At 42.4% G+C, this 20,142-nt stretch overlaps 2 protein-coding genes across 2 annotated transcripts in view; one reads left to right on the top strand and one right to left on the bottom strand.

Annotated features, from left to right (window-relative positions):
• Positions 1-5,231, top strand: LOC118560714 (toll-like receptor 13). Its single transcript, XM_036132005.1, has 6 exons — positions 1-843; positions 1,210-1,772; positions 1,850-1,997; positions 2,092-2,459; positions 4,316-4,409; positions 4,488-5,231. The coding sequence occupies exons 1-6, from the start codon at positions 16-18 to the stop codon at positions 5,229-5,231; spliced, it is 2,745 nt and encodes a 914-aa protein (XP_035987898.1). The 5' UTR covers positions 1-15.
• A 3,288-nt stretch (positions 5,232-8,519) lies between these two features.
• The window catches only part of si:ch73-103b11.2 (rootletin), a gene marked incomplete in the record, with an annotated part of 107,196 nt that continues 95,573 nt past the window's right edge, over positions 8,520-20,142 (bottom strand). The window contains 9 exon segments of the mRNA XM_036132051.1: positions 8,520-9,286; positions 11,070-11,155; positions 12,850-13,009; positions 13,382-13,468; positions 13,540-13,647; positions 13,726-13,885; positions 15,077-15,182; positions 15,267-15,414; positions 16,960-18,364. Coding sequence (XP_035987944.1) covers positions 9,215-9,286; positions 11,070-11,155; positions 12,850-13,009; positions 13,382-13,468; positions 13,540-13,647; positions 13,726-13,885; positions 15,077-15,182; positions 15,267-15,414; positions 16,960-18,364 — 2,332 coding nt within the window.

The following is a 20,142-nucleotide window of genomic DNA, read 5'->3' as shown; positions in this document are numbered from 1 at the left end:
GCGAAGGTTGCAAAGATGGCGCCAGCGGCTCTTCTTCTTCTTCTGCTGCTGCTAAACGTCTCGGCCTGCAGCGGGTTTGGCTTCAGGAGCTGCACTCAGAATTACGGCGATTCAAGATGGATGTGGTGCTTCAACCGAGGGATCGTTAACATTTCTGAAGTGGTCAGGATGTTCCCTGAGAACACGACTTTAATCAACTTGTCCAAGAACGAGATCAGAGCCGTCCCGCCTGGCTCGTTTGCTCACTTTGCCGGACTCAAACATCTGGACTTGAACCAAAACAAGCTGCTTTTTCTGAGAGGTGAGGAGTTCAGAGGCCTTCACCTCATGCAGTTTCTCAACCTCAGCTGCAACCAAATCTCTCACATCCACTCGGACACGTTTAAGGGACTCGTCAGTCTGAACGTCCTTCTCCTCAGCCAAAACAACCTTTCCAGTGTCTCCGGCCTCCTCTTTAATCTCCTCCCTGCCATCCAAGCGGTGGATCTGTCCTTCAACGCGTTAAAGTCCTTCAGCTGTGAAGAATGCGGCGGCTCCTCAACGCTGGAATATCTGAACGTCTCGGTGAACCACATCCAGGAGGTGAACGTCAGCTGCTTTCCTGCCCTGAAGTACATCAAGCTGTCCAACAACTCAGAGCTGGAGCTGCAGCCGGATGCTTTTGAATCAAATCAGCAGCTGAGGACTCTGCTCCTTGTGTCGGTTAAACTAGAAGCTCTGATGGGGCTGTCGCCGCAGACGAAGAGAAATCTCTCCCACGTATCCTTCTCCATGTTAGCCGAGAAGTCTCCGTGGACGATCTGTGACGTGCTCAGAGGAATGGACCACATCTCCAAAGTGCAGGTAGACGGACTCCTCACAGTGCATCCATACTTTGCTTTACACTGCAAAAAGAGATCTTAAAGTTAGTGTATTTGTCCTTGATTTGAGCAGGTAAATAAGATTACCTGCCAATGGAATGAGTGTTTTGACCCCTAAAATAAGATAATTAGACATCCTGCACTTGAAATAAGATGATGGAGATGAATAATTCCTATTTTAAGTGCAAAAATCTTATTCCATTGGCAGATCATCTTATTTACCTGCTCAAATCAAGGACAAATACACTCATTTTAAGAACATTTTACTTATTTCAAGTTCAGTTTTTGCAGTGTAGTGCCTTTTCTTTCAATCTCAAACCATTTTAAGGTGAATTTTCTTTTGTTTCAGGTCGACTTAAAAGGATCTAAGTTACCTCAGAGCAACGTCAGCCTTCTGGACTGTCCCACCCCGACCACGTTGATATTCATGGAGGCTAAATTAGGGAATGTCGCTCGTCTGTCTTCAGGGAGGAGAAGCACCGGTAAACTTTGTCTCACCAACTGTGGATTAAAGCAGATATCCAATTCAACGTTTGAGGGTTTCGCGGCGCTGAAAACACTTTGCCTCGACAAGAACGCTGTTGTGATTGAGCCAGACGCCTTCAGAGGCATGACCAAGCTCAGATCTTTAAACTTGGACAGGAACAGAATCCGTGACATCGACCCTCGATGGTTCCTCCCTCTGAAAAATCTCACTCAACTGTCTCTCATGAAAAATGAGATCACCGAGCTGGAACCCAGCGTGTTTCACGCCCTGACCCAACTCGAGCAGCTCTACCTGCAGTTCAACCTGCTAAAATCCCTCAAGAACCGCACCTTCAGTAATCTGTTCAAGCTGCAGAGGCTGAGCCTTAGTTTGAATATTATTTGTTTTATTGAACCGGGAACCTTCCAGGACCTGAAAAACCTAAGGTAGTTATTATGCTCTGCTACATCAATCATCTTTGCTTTCTATTTACTTTATTCTTAGCACCCTTTTAATCCAACAGATTCCTTGACCTGAGTGGGAACCGTCTCAAGAGGGTGACTCCATATATTCTGTCTGGCCTTGACACGCTGGTCCACTTGATTCTGTACAACAACCGCCTCCAGTTCAGATCCTATGAATCCCCCTTTATCCAGCTAACTTCACTGGAGGTGAATGCTATTTTCATGAGCAGAATAAAGTCAATATTCCTCTGAATATCGTGTTTCTGATGATTTCCTTTTTTCTGTCATGTCTGTTGAAAAGTATCTGGAAATGAGATACCAGGGACCAGGAGGTGGCATTGGTGACATCGGACCAGGTTTCTTTAAAGGTCTACAGAAACTGAGATGCATAAACATCGGAAACAGCGTCAAGATGAACATCCATGCCGACGCCTTTGCTCCTCTGACCAGTTTGAAGATCCTGTACATAGATGGAGTGGTTTTAAAGGATATCAACCTGACTGCAGTGCTATTCCCACTAAAAAGCCTTTCAAAACTCATGTTGAACATGGCAGACCTGGACACTCTGCCAGCAAACCTCCTACCTCCGAATAATTCATTGAGAATTCTCCAAGTTTCGTCAAACCACATCCACACGTTAAACAAGGAACTACTGGATAATCTGCCAGGGTAAGCACAACTAAAGGAAAGTTTAGTTCTTTTTTTTAGCAGCTTTAAAGAACCACAAGACACTACTTTGCATTTACAGAACTTCTAAGAACTGTCATGGTTTTGTTGACAATGAAAATAGGATCCTATAATAGGTTATTATTTTGTTTGTGTTTATTCTGAGGAACAAATCTGATCACTGGAGGTTTATCTGCTGCACACTGCAAAAACGGATCTAAAAATAAGTAAAATGTTCTTAAAGTTAGTGTATATATCCTTCATTTGATCAGGTAAATAATATTATCTGCCAATGGAATGAGTATTTTGACCCCTAAAATAAGATATTTAGACATCCTGCACTTGAAATGAGATGATGGAGATGAATTGTTCCTATTCTAAGTGCAAAAATCTTATTCCATTGGCAAATCATCTTATTTACCTGCTCAAATCATGGACAAATACACTAAATTTAAAGAATATTTTACTTATTTCTAGTTCTGTTTTTGCAGTGCTCTTTTATAATTTCTCAGAGTTCTGACCATTCTCCTTGACTGAATATGTAGAATTGAAATTAAAATCACCAGTTTTGTGTAACAACATGATAAAAAAACAAGCTAAAAAAATAAGGACCAAGTACACATCCCTGAGGCACCCCTGTAGTTTGAAAGAGATTGTCTTGCTGCACCGAAACGCTCTCAGCTGTCTTGTCACTGCAAAAATAGAACTAAAAATAAGAAAATATTTCTTGAAATGTGAGTATTTTTCTTTAGTTTGAGCAGGTAAATAAGGTTATTTGCCAATGGAATAAGATTTTTACGCTTAAAATAGGAACAATTCATCTCCATCATCTTATTTCAAGTGCAATATATCGAATTATCTTATTTTAGGCGTAAAAATACTCATTCCATTGGCAGATAATCTTATTTACCTGCTCAGATCAAGGAGAAATACATTAATTTTAAGAAAACTTTACTTATTTTCAGTTCTCTTTTTGCAGTGCAGATGAGACACAGGAGTATGACAATGAAACTCATTGTTAGATTTCTGTGCCTCATCTGGGAGTAAGATTTTGGACAGGAATAAAACAGAACCACAGCCTATTGTTCAGCTTCAAAGTCATTCAGATATGCTGGTGAAGATTCTCAGTCATCCAGGTCATGGTCATTCCAAAAAAGTTAAACAAAACAAATGGACTATTTTCCAAAGTTTGAAGACGTTTGGCTGCTTATGCAGAAAGCTTTCTCAATTCCATCTACGTTAAGAGAGAAAAAACAACCTAAACAGAGGAGGAGGACTTAGGTTGCAACTCCTTGAACTAACTTGATTCCTTCCAATTATCGCCACAATCCTCACTTCCATGCAGGTGATCAAAACATCGCTCTTGTAAGCCAGGCCAATAACGACCCTAACGACTCCCCATTAGTAAGGGGGGGGGGGGGGACCTGTTTCAGTTCAATCTACATGCAATCAACTGGTTCCCTTATATAGGAAATTTTTGACCAATCTGTATAATATGATTGATTTTGACTTTGTAAAGTGCCTTGAGATGACATGTTTCATGAATTGGTGCTATATAAATAAAATTGAATAGAATTGAATTATGTAAGCCATAACAAAGCCTTTTTGGGCAATAATATAAAGCTCATTTTCGGAAGGCTGCAGGCCCGTATTTGACTTGCGTCGTCCATGAGCGTTTCCGTCACGTAAAGGCGTCGGAGTTAAAGACTTTTACTACTGTGGCATCACTTTTGTGCAGCTGGTCACAGAATCAGTGTAACTTTGAAGACCATCGTCTGTTGTAACCCCTCAGAAAGAAATTGTTTATATTAAAACTGAGTCTCTGACTGTTAACTCTCTGGCTGTTTGTGTGTGTCCAGACTGGTATATTTTGACATTTCACAAAACCCACTAAGCTGCACTTGTGATAACTCTTGGTTCAAGACCTGGGCTACAAACAATGCCAAGACACAGGTAAGACCAGCTGCAGAGATACGTCACGTTTCATCAGGACTCCTGGTTGTTCATTCGTCTGTCCTACTTTTCACCCAGGTGGTCTACCTGTACAACTTGCGGTGTGACAACAACAGGAGTTCCCGCCACCTGTGGCAGTTTGATGACAAGGCCTGCTCCTACGATCAGATTTCTCTGATGCTCTTCATCACCTGTTCCACGACGGACGTGCTGTTGGTGTTTGCGTGTCTGGTTTGGCACACCCAGGGTCCTGCCCTGCGCCTCCTGCTGCTCATGGCCAAAGCAAAGCTCAGAGGGAGGAAGAAGGGCGCGGGGGCTAAATTCCAGTACGACGCCTTCATCTCCTACAACTCCAGGGATGAGGACTGGGTGATGGGACAGCTGGTGCCTAACCTGGAGAGGCCAGCTCCTGGTGCACAGAGGCTCAAACTCTGCCTGCACCACAGAGACTTCCGGCCCGGCGCTGCGGTTCTGGAGAACATCGAGGCGGCGATCTACGGTTCTCGACATACCATCTGCGTGGTTACGCGCTCCTACCTGCAGAGCGACTGGTGCTCCGTGGAGTTTCAGCTGGCCAGTCTGAGGCTCCTGTGCGACGGGAGCGACGTCCTCCTGTTGGTGTTCCTGGAGGAGATCCCCGAGCGCTGCCTGTCCCCGTACACACGGCTGCGCAGGATTGTGCATAAAAAGACCTACCTGCTGTGGCCGGAGAACCCCCTGGAGCAGGAGGCCTTCTGGGTTCGACTGATGGACGCTTTGAGAGACAGAGAGGAGTCGAAGGAGGCGGGAGAAATTGGAGGAGAGCAACGACTGGCTCCATAAATCGGCTGCAGCAGCTACTTAATCCTTACAAAAGTAGTTTTCTTTTTAAAACTAGTATCAGCAAGGAGTATAAGTGTAAATTTTGGGATAGGATGGGTCATTGGAAAATGTAAACACAGGGAAATCCTTTCCAGACAAATATAACCTGGATTTTAATTGATTTTAGAAGCAACGTTACGCTGCGTAAACGAGATATGCTGTAAAAAAATGTTTTTTACTTTTATTTTAAGGCAAAAACTAAATAATTACTAAGTTTCTTTTATTAACCTTTAGCATTTAATACAGTAAGCATCACTAAAACGTCGGTCGCTGTGTGGATGACATTGAGAATGAGCAACCTAAGCTGAACTCTAGTGTTTCCAAAAGATCACATTTCTAAATCCGTCACAAAGCCTCATCAGATCAACTCTCCTGCAGCCTGATTGGGTGGCAGAGGATATAGAAAACTATTTTAGTTCATAACTTCCCACATCTTTCATGAATCCGCTGCCTTCATTGCTAATGTCTTCACTGGTTCTGGAAGAAAAAAAGCTAACCGTGAGTCTTCTTCATTCAGTAACAGGGTCCACACTGAAGAGTGTCTCCATCGCAGTCTGGTGGTGCTGAGGATGCTAACAAAAAGTACAGCTTTCAGAGTTTTTTTTACAGTTTTCTGTCAAATAATTTCAGCAGCAGAATATAGTTCAATTGTGTCTTTGAAAACCAAAGGGAATAAATCTGGTTTTGCTTATTAAAAGCAAAGTCAGCCCAAAAGACTGAGGTTTTGTGACCTATAAAAGTTCAAGTTTTGAATTATCGTTATCTGTGCCTTGACCCTGTAAACAAATGGACTTTAGTCAAAGCAAATAACACCTAAACCCGTCAAAGTGATTATATCCATCATGAAAGGACTAGTTCAGGTTGTTTGAAGCGAAAAACATGCTGTAGGCAACTGGTTTGGTGTCTTTAATTGGTTAAAAAAATCCAAATCAGTTGCCATGGAAGCTAACGCTAACGACTAGCCCGAGAGACAACACCAAATTCAAAAAAAAGTCCTAAAACAATCTATAAAACCTCATGGTGGTTTATGCAAATGCTGTGATCCTCCATCAGACCTTCAGCAAACTTTGGGTGGTTATTTACACAGGAAATGGAGACGTTTCACCACCAATGATCTTCCAGTGGGGAACATGTGATAATAGGAGCCTGATTATGCGATAGGAAAGGCAGTATATTAAAAAAAACAAATGTTAATATACTGTTAACTCAAACCTTCATTAGGCTTTTAAATTACAACTGCTTTGCTTTTAGATCAGATATTACTGACCAGACGCGCAGTGTTCTTGGTATGTTTCAGACAGGAAGCTTATTGGTGGCGCACCGCCTCCAACCTCCATGTTTTTTGTTTTAATAATTAAAATCAATGTAAATATTTGATCAGCACAAACATGATTGTTTTGTATGATATTGTTTGCATAAAATGCTGCTACATTCTTTGATATTCAAATGGTTTTATGGTGATAGTTGTCATTCAGGCCCATGCTAAATTAGCCGTTAGCTTCAGCCGCTGTGAAAAACTGAGGCGGGTTTAAAAATAAATTAATGTGTTGTCAGTGCAAAACCCACATTTACTCCCCCCAAGAAATACAGGCTTTCTAAATCATTCCCTACTAACTAATGTGACAGCAGCACCCTCTGCTGTTTGGTATGTACCTACTATCAGTAGTATGATGAACAATAATAAACTTCTAGAAAAGTACAAAATTAATGTAACTAAAGTTTATCTTTAATATTAATGCTAGTTACAAGTTGACTGCAAGGGGGAGTCGGGCTAAAAGACATTAATATTGTTAATATTATATAGTTATATATGGTGGCAATGTTGAAACATTCTAGTTGTTGGAAACCATTGTTATATGTTATAAACATATAACATATACATATAAACAGACCCAAATGTATGTTATCAATTTTTAAAGGAATTCTGGGTAATCATCAGAACGACAGCTTTAATGCGTGAAAACAGAAAATAATAAAAGTTAAATTTTTGACCCATTTTGTTTGGATGCATGGGGCTGAAATGTTTTCCTCCTTCAAAGGGGGCGCAACAGAAACATTTGGGAACCACTGTCTTAGGGCAACCCCACATAAATGATATTTGTTTCTTACCTAGAAACGCAGTGGAGGCATTAAATTGTAAATAAAATATGAATTTGATCATATTTAATATCAGGGAGGTCCAGGGGTTTCCACGCATTCTGCTTCTCAGCTTACTCCTGCAGAATGCATCATGATTCTTGTGGAGTAATTTCAGACCGAGCTGCATCCTTTTTAAACAGGAAGGAAATGTCAGTTCTCAGTTTTAAAATAAAAGTGGTTCTTTTAACTGGAAGGAAACAGCAGAATAGAGACGGTGTAACACAGAACCGATGCCCTCTAAATGTTTACAGTAAATCTCATCTGTGGACATGACGCCTAGAAAGCCTTTGACTCAGATTTTCCTGCATAAGTTTGGCTTTCAAGGAAATTTTATTTCACTAATTCATCTATTTATGAGTAGCCCAGGGCATGTGTAAAATCAATGGCTAGATATTTGTTTCTTTTTGAATATGTAAAAGGTACCTGCAGGTCCCAGTTAAAGACACCGTGTTGTGTATTTTTTTTACACATAAAAAAAAGTTAAATCAAGAAAAGGACTCATTTTGTGTGTGATGTTTTCATCCTTTTCAATAAACAGTGAATGGGGGAAAAACTCCTCCACTGAAAGGCTCAAACCATTTTTTTTAAACGCTTCATTTATTAGACATTATACATTCAAATAGAAATACAAAATATTCATATATATATATATTTCACATAGAGCTATTGAGCAAGGTAAAAGTTTAAAACAAAAAAGTCTTCCTCATGGTATATGTACAATGTGTGGTTTGAATACTATACAGTGTGTTTCCATAGCTGCACAGGTTTTAATGGGTGTTTCTATTATTCACTCAGCTGAGGCCCTTCTAGATCAGAGCGGGCTCAGGGACCGGGGCCAAGTGCTTTCAGACTGCTGCGTTACAGTAAAACATTTCCATGTCAACATACAGACAGTAGGATCTGCAAGAAGCAAAGCTTGATCATTTTAAGAGTTTCACACTAAAGCATAAAATATATATATATATAAAGAAACCAAGGCAGCGTGATCATTCTGTGGTTTAAGTTATGCTGCCCAGTCATGCAGGGTTGAGTTTCGCTAGGAGCACATCCTCACACCATGTCAAAATAATAATAATAAAATGACCAAATACAAAGCCAAGTTTTAAGAGCTTTAAAAAAAATGGTAATTAGAAATCAATCATCACAAGAAAACTCCTTTTCACTGAATATGACACGGGTCAGCGTGTTTGGTTGCACTGCAATAACCAATCTGTAGTCACTACACTAATTTCAGCTAAAAAAAAAAAACAAAAAAACAAGCTTTCTCCAGTAGTCAAGTGGTAAGTGCAATCTGAGAACCTCCGCCCTATTTTACATCTCCATCACACGCAGACACACTCGTCTGGAAAACACCAGCAGAAGCATCACAGAGCCTTTCATCCGTCACTCCAGCCAGACGTACAGCAGACGCCTCAGCGATTCGCCACCACACACATCCAGTAGTTACGTACAGCTCGACTGGTGCAACAGCAAACACAGTAAAACCATTAGATATAAACACTGTAACAAGAATAAAAACAGCAGATTATTCATACTGCTAATTACATGTTATTCATACTGTGTCGTTTGTGTGTTTTGGCATTTAGGAGAACTGAGGGGAAAAAGTGATGCTGTAATTAATCCCTCTTGAGGTTTTTTCCTCATCTCTAATTTGGACAGATTATGAATGTGATATAAAAAAAAAAGATAAAATACCAGGATTTATAATCTGGATGCAAATAATCAAATAATACGACAGCTTGGAAGAATGGCATTTTTTTGGATGAATTTCAGACAGAAGAGGAAATCTGAGATTTTCCACAAATTCAAATCTTCCTGGAGTCTTTAGCCTCAAAAAGCTTCATGCGTTCCTGCACAGTCAGTCCCTCTTTCAGGCTCTGCAGAAACACAAAGTTGATATTTCGGATTATTTTCCTGCCAATACATTTGGACAGAACCGACGGCACTCTTTTCTTAACTCGCAGAATCAGGAGATGCACAGAAAAGGTGAGGATCGCCATGCTAAACAACAGAACGTACTGCAGAACCAAACAAAGGTAAATGAAACACACACGTTGCCAAATACAGCAGCATTTACGTCCACTTTAAACGTATTTTCCCCCATATTTTTTACACGCTAAACCCACAAAATGGTTTGCTTTAGTGGGATTTTATGTGACGGACAAAAACCAAGTAGTTCATAAATGCCAACTCTGCTGCAGTAATGCTAGAATTTCTCCACTGAGGGACGATAAGTGATATTATTTTAATAATAAGAGTTTCTCTCAAACATTTTTACACATAAATGTGAAAGGTGCGACATTATTCAGTCATTATGCTGTAGAACCACCTTTGTGGGCTGTTTGTCTACCAGCTTTTGGTGCTTTGTGGCAGAATATTTTGGTTCTTCACATGAAGAACTGACCATTTTGTCCATTTTTCTTAGCTAAATGGTAAACAGAGAATCCTCGAACAGCTTTTCTCTTTTCACCACCGATTCTCAGTTTGATTTACCTCTGGAAACCCTCCTATTGTAGCTCTTAACAGCTTCCCTGCGTCCCCAGAGCATGATGCTGCCACCACCGTGTTTCACAGTGAGGACGGTGAGTTAAAGCCGATGTATTGTGTTAATTTTTCACCACATAGGGTTTTGCATGTAGGCCAAAAAGTCACAATTTAGTCTTCCAACACATCTGTAGAGAGCCACCATGGTCCTCCTGCTTCTCTGATCAAAGCTCTCCTGGTCCAGCCTGCACTGCAAAAACAGAACGTAAAATAAGTAAAATGTTCTTAAAATATGTGTATTTGTCCTTGATTTGAGCAGGTAAATAAGATTATTTGCCAATGGAATGAGTATTTTGACCCCTAATATAAGATAATTAGACATCCTCCACTTGAAATAAGATGATGGAGATGAGTCGTTCCTATTTTAAGGTCAAAAATCTTGTTCCACTGGCAAATCATCTTATTTACCTGCTCAAATCAAGGACAAATACACATATTTTAAGAACATTTTACTTATTTTAAGTTCTGTTTTTGCAGTCCAGGTGGACGTCCAAAATAAACTGGGGCTAACTACAAATGCATGCCACACTTTTCAGATGTTTTTTTTTTTTTAAGATACAAACATTGCATTAAAAACCGGGCATCGTTTGCCACTATACACTACTTTGTGTTGGTCTGTCACATAAAATACAGGAAAAAAAAAAAAGCTTCAAGTTTGTGGTTGCAATGTGACAAAACGGGAAAATCCTGCAGGAGCAAAACACCAACATTAAAGGAGCAACATTTTTTAAAAAAAAAGTGTCTTTTCCCGAAGAAATGACAACTTAAAAGTCGTGCTTTTTTCCTTAAACCTCTCACATTTATAACATCCCTCTGTTAGTTGTGAGTCGAGGGAAGGAAAGAAAAGGTGTGAGTGGAGAACAGATAGTTAGGGGGCATGCGTTGGTCTGCATCATGCCATACCTACAGCACATCTTTAGGCAGGGGTTGGAGGGGGAAACCACCCCAGAATGGGAGTGTCAGCTATCCCATGAGACCTCTTCAATGACAGACTGATGGATAAAACAGACACGTGACACACTCACAGCGGAGAGACGTCATGGTAAGAACATCCTGACCAAGGCCGGGGTCAGAAACATCGTCACAATCAGCTGAAACGAGGAGAGCATCACTCACCTTTGATCTCAGGCCTCTCAACGGCTTGGAGGCGGTTGACTTTTCTTTCTTCATGAAATCTGGGTTACTTTTTGACTTCATGATGTCTAAAACACAAGAAAACCATCATTGACAACGAGTATTGCAGTTTTTAAACAACGGTCGTCTCGGACTAGTGAAGAGTCCAGAGTTTACGAGTAATTTCTTAAGTTTCTACAGTCTGTAAAACCAAATAAACATTTGGTAATTATCTTTAAAGCTTATAATCTTCATAGGCAATGATGTTTTATCTTTTAAGGTTGATTTATATTGTTTTGAAAAGTAATCCGAAATAAAAGCATGCATTTCTGCACCAAGAAAAACAACAGATTGAATAATAATCTGATTGAATTTGACTTTGTAAAGTGCCTTGAGATGACATGTTTCATGAATTGCCGCTACATAAATAAAATTTAATTGAATTGAATAGAGTGTAAAACCTGTTGAATTACTGCTTTCTGTCTTAGTATTATTAATCACACTAAATCTGGTTCTGAGGATTTTACTGATATCTGGAAACCCTTTTCTAAAATAATTTTAAAACCTTTGTTCTGAATTCTAAAGACGTTTAAATTTAAGGTACACGTTGCAACATAATGAAATATACAGTTCTTAAACAACGGCTGTCTCGGACTAGTGAAGAGTCCAGGAAATGTCTCAAGTTTCTACAGTCTGTAAAACCAAATAAACATTTGGTAATTATCTTTAAAGCTAATAATCTTCATAAGCGATGATGTCTTAAATGCTGCACCTTATACTGTATTTTAAATTTACTGTAATTTACAAGCTGTATTCTTGCACACGAATGGTTTTTAAAAATACTCACCTGTACACTGTGACTTCTCCTGCATTGTCTACATTTAAATTGTTTACTTTTAAATCACTGCTGCACCTTATACTGTAATTTAATTTTTACTGCAATTTACAAGCTGTATGCAACGAAATTTCGTTCTGTACGCACTCTGTGCATACAAAACGACAAATAAAGTTGTCTAAGTCTAAGTCTTTTTATCTTTTATGGCTGATTTATATTGTTTTCAAAAGTAATCAGAAAACAAAAGCAGGCACCAAGAAAAACAATGGAGTGTAAAACCTGTTGAATTACTGCTTTCTGTCTTAGTAACGACTAAGTTACTTGATATTTGTCGTAATATTGTCCACTATTAATAATCACACTAAATCTGGTTCTGAGGGTTTTACTGATATCTGGCAACCCTCTTCTAAATAATTTTAAAACTTTTGTTCTGAATTCTAAAGAACTTTAAATTTAAGGTACACGTTACAACATAATGAAATATACAGTGTGGTAAATAAATGACTGTTAAACCTCTGAATTAACGAAACAGGCAGTGCTTTTATTTTGATATTCTCAGCAGGAAGTGTCCCTGTAATGTAGCTGCTAGCTTAGCGGCGTCCAGTTAGCGAGACGTTCGCGTGGTCGCTAATGTGAAGCTACAGCTAACATGAACAGGCCGTTAGGAGTCATTAACATCCCATAATAATCTACTAATGTTGCTGGCTGATAATTAAGATCGTCCGTTCACGGTAAAACATGCAGCAGCTGCAGTCTGGAGCTCAGACCGGCTTCCTTTCTCTCGTCATTACTGGAAATAAAAACTGACTCCAAGACTCGAATCTTGGAGTCTGAAGTCTATTTTTTGTGAATTAAGTGTAACTAAATCATCATCGCTGGTCGGGACCAACTAAAATGTTTCCAACATCTGCATTTCTGTTAATCTTGTTGCCGGGGGATTAAACAAACCGTATCCAGATGTAACTCCTTCACTAGTCCTCTCCCCCAGAGCTTCTGTGGCCATGAGCAGCTTCTCCTTCAGTTTGCTGATATCACAGTCCGCCTTTGCCTTCACGATGCTCAGCTCCGTGTAGATGTCCTTATATTTGTCCGTGGCGTACTTCTTGTCCTGGTGAAACATCCAACAGGAGTTCAAAACGGAGAAAAAACTTTAAAGACAAAACGCTACACTGCAAAAACGGATCTAAAAACAAGTAAAATGTTCTCAAAGTTAGTCTATTTGTCCTTGAATTGAGCCAGTAAATAAGATTATCTGCCAATGAAATGAGTATCTTTACCCCTAAAATAAGATAATTAGACATCATGCACTTGAAATAAGATGATGGAGATGAATTGTTCCTATTTTAAGTGGAAAAATCTTATTCCATTGGCAAATAGTCTTATTTACCTGCTCAAATCAAGGACAAATGCACTAATTTCACGAAAATTTTACTTATTTTTAGTTCTGTTTTTGCAGTGTAAAGTAAATGATTTTGCGCACCCTCAAAGCAGACTGCAGCTCATCCTTCAACGAGTGGATTTCCTGCTTGAGGTACTGAATCTCCGACTCCTTTATCCGTAGCAGCACCTAGAAAATAACAGGAAAGGCCGTTAGCATCTCATCGGTGTGGCTTAGCGAGCGTTTGTGGCTCCGCCTACCTCTAGCTCATACACGTCTTTGCCGTGCGTAAGCGGCGAGAGAGCCGTTTCTCCGCTGAAACACGAGCGCATGCGCGTGATTTCTGCCGACAGTCTGTTGTTGAGCTCCTGCGGGACGGAAAGCGGCGTTTTAGAATAATTCCTCCTCGTTTGTCCGTATCTGCGGGACGTGAGCCGCTGGCTGACCTGGTTGTGAGCGTTGAGCTCCTGGTTCTCTCGCTGACACTGACGCAGGGCCTGCCTCTCCGCCTCCAGCGCCTGGGCCAGGTGAGCGTTCTCCAGACATTTCTGGGAGTACTGCTCGGACAAAACGTCCAGTTCTCTCTGGATGGACTGCAGCTCTTCCCTAAACAACCGTCACAGATTTAGCCCAAAGTTCTCTCCTCGTGTTTTCTTTTCAAACACAGGAAACCGGTGAGCAAAGACCCACAAAACATGAACAAGCTGATGAAAAAGCTCCTCTCTGTAAGCCATAAAGATACTCGTTTTATTTAACATCTGAGCTTTTTCTTTTTTTTTTTTAGGAGCAAATATTGTTAAACATGAAAAGTGAAACTAAAAAGTCAAACTCTACACCTTGTGCAGGTTAATCTCGTTACGTTTGTTTCCTTCCACTTAATTTTCCATTGATAAGCCGTCTGAACTTGCTGGACAAGTCTGCAACATTTCTGCATTTAAAAAAGATACTTTTACAGTTTTTTCCTAACATACAGGAGAACCTTAATTTTAAATTTTCTTTCGCTGTAAGGAATAATCAAATTGAACGGAAATAAATGCTCGAGATTTCTCCCTGAATGGAACTAGGTTGTTCGTTATAGCGGTACTAATTTGGCACCAGGTACTGCGGCATTATACTTTATAGTATTTACTATAAAAAGGTACTTTCCCCTGCGTTAAAATGCTACAGAAACTTTTTTCTGGTAATATCACGACTTTACTCTGGTATAATCACTGTTTTATTCTGGCAATATTATGACTTTAATTAAATAAAAAAAAAATTGTCTAAGTGCGGACCGATCCGTGCACTGTTGGTTCGCACAAAAATTTATTTATTTGGTGTGGGTTTGGGAGAAAAGAGATTTTGGTTATTTTAATTTCAAACTATTGTGTTTGTTCTCATTGTTCAAATGTAATGCTTTTTATTTATTCACATTGTTCAAAAAGTTTTTTTTTGTGTGCAATAAAAAAAGCCTAGTATGTTTTTTTTATTATTCTTTTTCACTATTCTAAAAGTATTTTGAGGGCAATAAGAAAATGTTAGTGTTTTGAATAGTATTTATATATTATTTTTTAAAGTTGTGTGTAGAAAAGCTTGTCTTTGTGGTAATTTATTTTATTTTTTTATTAAAATAAAGTCAGTAATGTTTTTTTTTTTATTTGAAGAAAAATCGAAACATGTTGGTACTGATACCATAATCTTGGTGTTGTGACGACACCATGAACTGAATTTCTGTGACGCGTAAATTAATTAACGTCTTAATGTAAACCTCTCGCAGCGTTAAACCGGTCCAGATATCATGTAAAAAATAAAACATACTCATATTGCAGGCGCAGCTCGTCAATATCTGAGTTCAGGCCGCTCAGCTGGGAGCGCTGGTTCTTCTCCAGCTCCTCCTTGTGTGCGTTTTTCATCGCTTCGATAGCTAGATTGAAGAAAATCGTCTCATGTTCAGTTACCGTCCCGTTTTAAACACAAAGGAAGAATGTTTGTGAGAAACTTCTCTTACCAGCAATAGTAGCAGCAGTCTCTTCGGCCAGCAGTCTTTCTCGCTCCTCCAGCAGTTTGGAGATCTCCCTCTGGTGCTGCCGCTGGAGGTCTTCCACCACCTTCTGGTGGGTTTCTTCCATCGCAGCAAAACCACGCTCGCATGTGGCCTAGGGAGAGAAACGTCCGACTTTTTACATCTTTAGCAGCTAAATGCATGCAATTCATCACCTGCAATTATTAATTTGTGACTACGCATTAAGTGCAACGATAGTCTACCAGGCTGCATGCAGAAAAAGGAGACAGAAGCCCAGGAAAGATCAGGATCTAAAGCCCAGCTAGGTTAGTAGAGCGAGTTAAAGCAGCAAAACTGTTGTCCAGAAGAGTTAAATTGTGTTACAGAAAGTCTAGTTTATACCATAAATGGGCATGGGAAATGGTATGATTTTTAATACCTACTGATGTTTGGTTAAAAAAAAAAAAAAAACTGTTTTATTCCATCGTTCAGTCGATCTTCAAGTTTTATTTGTTCAGCTCCGTAAATAAAGATCAAATTTCAGGTTTTCCTCTGTTAAAGTTCTCTTTGTTTGGTTTTCAGTCAGATTAGAGAAAGCATCATTTTAAGTGTTAATATCATTATAAAGCAGCGTAACAGCCTCTCCTCACGATGCGTACAAATACAGCAGAAGCCACTTCACAACACAAACTCGTCAAATTCATCTATTTCTATTCGGATCAATCTACTTCAATCAAATATATACAATTAAGACCCAATTTCGAGTTAAAATAAATTTCCAGTTAAAATAAACTGAACAGTTAAAATAAAATAAACAGTCTAATTCAGTTTACAGTTTAATGCCTATTGGTAAAAAGTTATCATCTCTAAGGAAGAAGCCCACCTTGGATCTGGCTTGAGTTTTAAAGCAGATATTTAAGTCAAACAGGCTTTTATTTCTTCCAGACATCATTAACTGACTGGATTTGTAAGAACATCTGAATATATACAGCTGCTTAATACCTTTACAGAGTAAAAAAAGAACCGGCCTAAGAACGGTACCTTGTGGCACTCCATGACTACGACTGCTGCGCATTATTATCAGCAACGTAAAAATAAACTTGCAGCACATCAATTCATGTTCATCTTGAGATTCCAATCAGCTTCCTGAGATGCATTAAAGGAAGATTTTACCCCACTTTGTTCGTAAAGTTTAAAACAAAAATATTTCCTAAATTTGATTTACGTCAAAGTAACGAAAACAAAACTATGCTTGCACCAACTATGAGTCGTCACAATTGATATTTATGAATAACAAACACGCTCATATTTTACAAGAAAGGAAACCATATCATACAATATATATATATATATATATATATATATATATATATATATATATATTTACCATAAAAAAGTTTCTTTCAATACTTTTGTCCTAATAAACACAGATAAGGCGGTTTTATTCTATTTTGAACTCCTAATCTGGGAGCAAACATTGTCTTTTATCTTCTGATTGGATCATCGTCGCTCTGACTGATTACAAAACAAGGAAATTATAACCATTAGTTTAATTCTGTGTGGTAAAACAATTAAAATTTGACCATACTTGTACAGCTGAATTGACTGATTAAAGTTTAAAAACGTGAAAAAATCAAACCATTTCCCAGTAACAGACTAAAACATTTAATTTAGTAGGATGTAAGGAAAGAGGAGAAACCTTAAGACTGTCAAAGTCTCTCTGGTATTTCTCTCTCAGGCCGGCCACATCTCCCTCCAGGTGCTTGTTCTCCAGCTCGTCCTTCATGCTATTCATCTGAGTCTCCAGCTCCTGGATCCGCTCCTTCAGAACCGTCATGGAGTCCACCTCCGACACGCTTCGTGCATCCTCCGCCCTCGTCCCCTGCTCTTCCTCCTCCATCCGCGTCTCCTCGTCTTCAGGGCGTTCCCTGGCACTCTGAACGCTCTCCGCATACTGGCAACGCAACTTATCCAGCTCCTCTTTGTGAACGTGCTGGAGCTCGACGATCCTGTCCTCAAACTCCTCCTGCAGCCTCCTGACGTGGCTGCCGTGACGCTCCTCCACGGCGTCCACGTCCGCCAGGAGGACCTCCAGCTTTCGCCGACAGTCGGCCGCCGTCTCCATGAGGGCCAGCTCCGTGGAGGCGTGCCGCTGCTCCGCGTGGCTCAGCTCGCTTTCACACTTCTCCTGCAGCTCGTCGCTCTCCCGGCGGAAACGCTCCTCCAGGAGGGCCACCTGCTCCGCCTGCAGGCCGAGCTGGTTCACGCGCTCGCTGAGCTCCCCCCTCAGCGCCTCGTTCTCCCTCTGGAGCGACGCCATGGTTCGATTGAAGCTCTCTTGCTCCTTTCGCAGAGAACGCTCGTATTTTTCTTGGATTTCTGCGACTTTGGAGGCGTGCTGCCGCGCCAGGGCTTCCATATTCTCGCCGGTCTGCCGACACGAGCGCATCTCTTGCTCGTGCACGGCCCGTAGCCTGCATGCCACGTAGGTCACCTGGGCCTGTGTGAGGGCTTCACGCATACAGAGAGAGGCACTGGTGAGATCACGGGACGCCCGGTGCCCTAAAACAGCCTGGATCATTTCACACAGCGCCGGGTTGCTTCCGCCGCTCTCTATCTCCTCGGCGAACCTCTGCAGGATTCCCGCTTGTCTCTGGAGCTCGTCAGCCAGGTTGGCGTGAGTGTTTCGAAACGACTCGACAGACCGATCACCGCATGAAGGCATCACCGCTGCCAGGTGTCTGTCGACCACTTCCTCTGCCAGATCTCTGGCTTCCTCCGTCTCAATCTGCTCCATGTAGGGCGCGAGTTCCGGAGGCCGAACGTCTGCTAGCCGCCGTTTGCCAATACCAAGCTCCTTCTTCACATCCTTGATTACGGACTTTAAATCGGGTCTTTTTGAAGCGTCAATAATCGCTTTAAGAGACGTTTCCCTTTGATGAAGCCTATTGTGGGCGTCAGCCAACTCCCCTTTGAGTAGTTTGAATCGTTCGTCGTAGGAAAGTTTAAGGTTTTCCACCGAGTAGGCGATCTCCGCTTTGACGAAGGCGTTAAACGCGGCGGGTTTGTCTACGCCCGTCGCTCCGCCCTCCTGGAGTCCAGCAGCGTCGGCCTCCGTCCACAAAGTACTCTCCAACATCAGCTTCCTGGTCAAGACGTCCGCGTAAACCACGGCCAAGCAATCCTTCTCACTGGCCTTGACGAGCTCCAGGTCCTCCCAGATCTCGACCAGCGCCCGCAGCAGGTCCGACTGCGAGGTTCGTATCAACAGAGACATTTTGTTCAAAACGGCGGCTTCGAAGGACAGCGTCTTGGCAAAGAGGAGCAGGGCCTCGTCGTCCGCGGCCTCCCGGGTCTGATCGGCCGGAGACGTCTCCTCGGACGCCGTCTGGCCTTGTCTGATGTGCAGAGAGGCACTGAACAGATTCCTCTCTATCTCTGAGAGCGAGAGTAAGTCTGCGGCGCCACGGGAGCCGCTGAGTATAGCCCTCACCTTCTCCCGGCCGTTCTCAACGCACGCCAAGGCGCTGGTGTAATGCTGGAGGGCAGAACCGCTCCTCGTCTCGTTCCCGTCACCTGTGACCTCCTCTGCTGAGGAAGGCACGCCTCCCGTCATCTCTGGGTCAGACGACGACGCGTCTGCGGCGTCTGCGGCTCGCTGCACGTCCGGTTCTGTGTGAGGTTCCTCAGCTTATCCTCGGTGGCGAGCAGCTTGGGTTTCCAGCGGCGTGGATGATGGCGATGAACTTCTCTGGGTCGCTGGTGTGGCAGAGCGAGATCTCAGAGACGTTTCTGTCAGCTGATTGGACGTCTGGGTCACTCGTTTCGCCGTATTTCTGGCACTGAATGCTCGAGAACCGTATCCTCGGTCTCTTGGCCTCCGACTCCTTCTCGTCGGAGGAGTTCTCCGTCTTGTAGGAGTCGTCTGTGTTGGACGACGAGGGAGACGATGTTTTGTCCTGGTCTGAGACCGGCTGCCCCTCCGAGCACAGGCCGGCGTAGCCGAGCTGCAGGGCGGTGAGGTGCGTCTCCAACTCGGCGATGCGGTCCTCTGCAACCACAAGTTTGGCCTGCAGATCCTCGCCAGCGTCGCAGGAGTCGGCGTTGCCGCTGAGACTTTGACTCATTTCACAGAGAAGCACCTCTTTTGCTTGCAGTTTCTGTTCGGTCTCCTCCAAGCTGGAGCCGAGCGCCGTCATTTTGACCAGAGCCTCTTTCAGGTCCTCCTCTTTACGCTCCATCAGCCGTTCGTACATCTCTTTGGTCTGCTTGATCTCGTCTTCTTTCTCTCTAAGGAACTGGCTCATCTTCTGGAACTCCTGGGTGGCCCTCTCGTAGGAATGCTCCAGGGTTGCAGTAGTCCGCCTCTTCGATCTCCAGACGGCTGCGCAGCTTGCTCAGCTCGCGGTCGGCCTCTGTGATCTGGTTGAGAAGCTCCTGGCAGCGGCAGGTCAGCCGGCCCTTCTCCTCCTCCAGCCGTCGCACGCTTTCCCTCAGCGTCTCCACCGTGTCGCTCTTTAGGGCTAGCTGCTCCTGCATCTTCGACATTCCTCCTTGTACTCCTTCTCCCCCGAGGCCCGCCTCCCTCTCAGCAGGGCCCTCCACCTGCTGCTCCGCCTCCAAACCTCTCCTCCAGCTCCTTCTGTGCGGCTTCGGCCTCGGCCAGCCTCCTGCACAGACTCTGCCTCTCCCGCTCGTGTTTCTCCTGCAGGCCGCGGCGCTCGCTCCTCAGACGCTCCTCCTTCAGCAGCTGAGCCTCCTCGGTAGCGGCGAGGCGAGCCGTTACCTCCTGCAGCCTCTCTTGCAACCTCTGTATCTCCTTCATGTGGTCCCCGTTGCAGGGCCTGCGGCGCTCCAGCTGCCTGAGGGCCTGGCTTCTCTC

This window comes from Fundulus heteroclitus, unplaced genomic scaffold, assembly GCF_011125445.2.
Source record: "Fundulus heteroclitus isolate FHET01 unplaced genomic scaffold, MU-UCD_Fhet_4.1 scaffold_47, whole genome shotgun sequence".
Lineage (NCBI taxonomy): Eukaryota > Metazoa > Chordata > Actinopteri > Cyprinodontiformes > Fundulidae > Fundulus > Fundulus heteroclitus.
The sequence above is the reverse complement of the archived record's forward strand: the minus strand, read 5'-3'. Positions and strand labels throughout refer to the sequence as shown.

Bases quoted from the DNA above. Each gene is read 5' to 3' on its own strand.
- LOC118560714 (XM_036132005.1), top strand. From the start codon at position 16: ATGGCGCCAGCGGCTCTTCTTCTTCTTCTGCTGCTGCTAAACGTCTCG. The intron at 2,460-4,315 runs GTAAGCACAACT...GTGTGTGTCCAG, and splicing joins CTACTGGATAATCTGCCAGG to ACTGGTATATTTTGACATTT. The intron at 4,410-4,487 runs GTAAGACCAGCT...CTTTTCACCCAG, and splicing joins CAAACAATGCCAAGACACAG to GTGGTCTACCTGTACAACTT.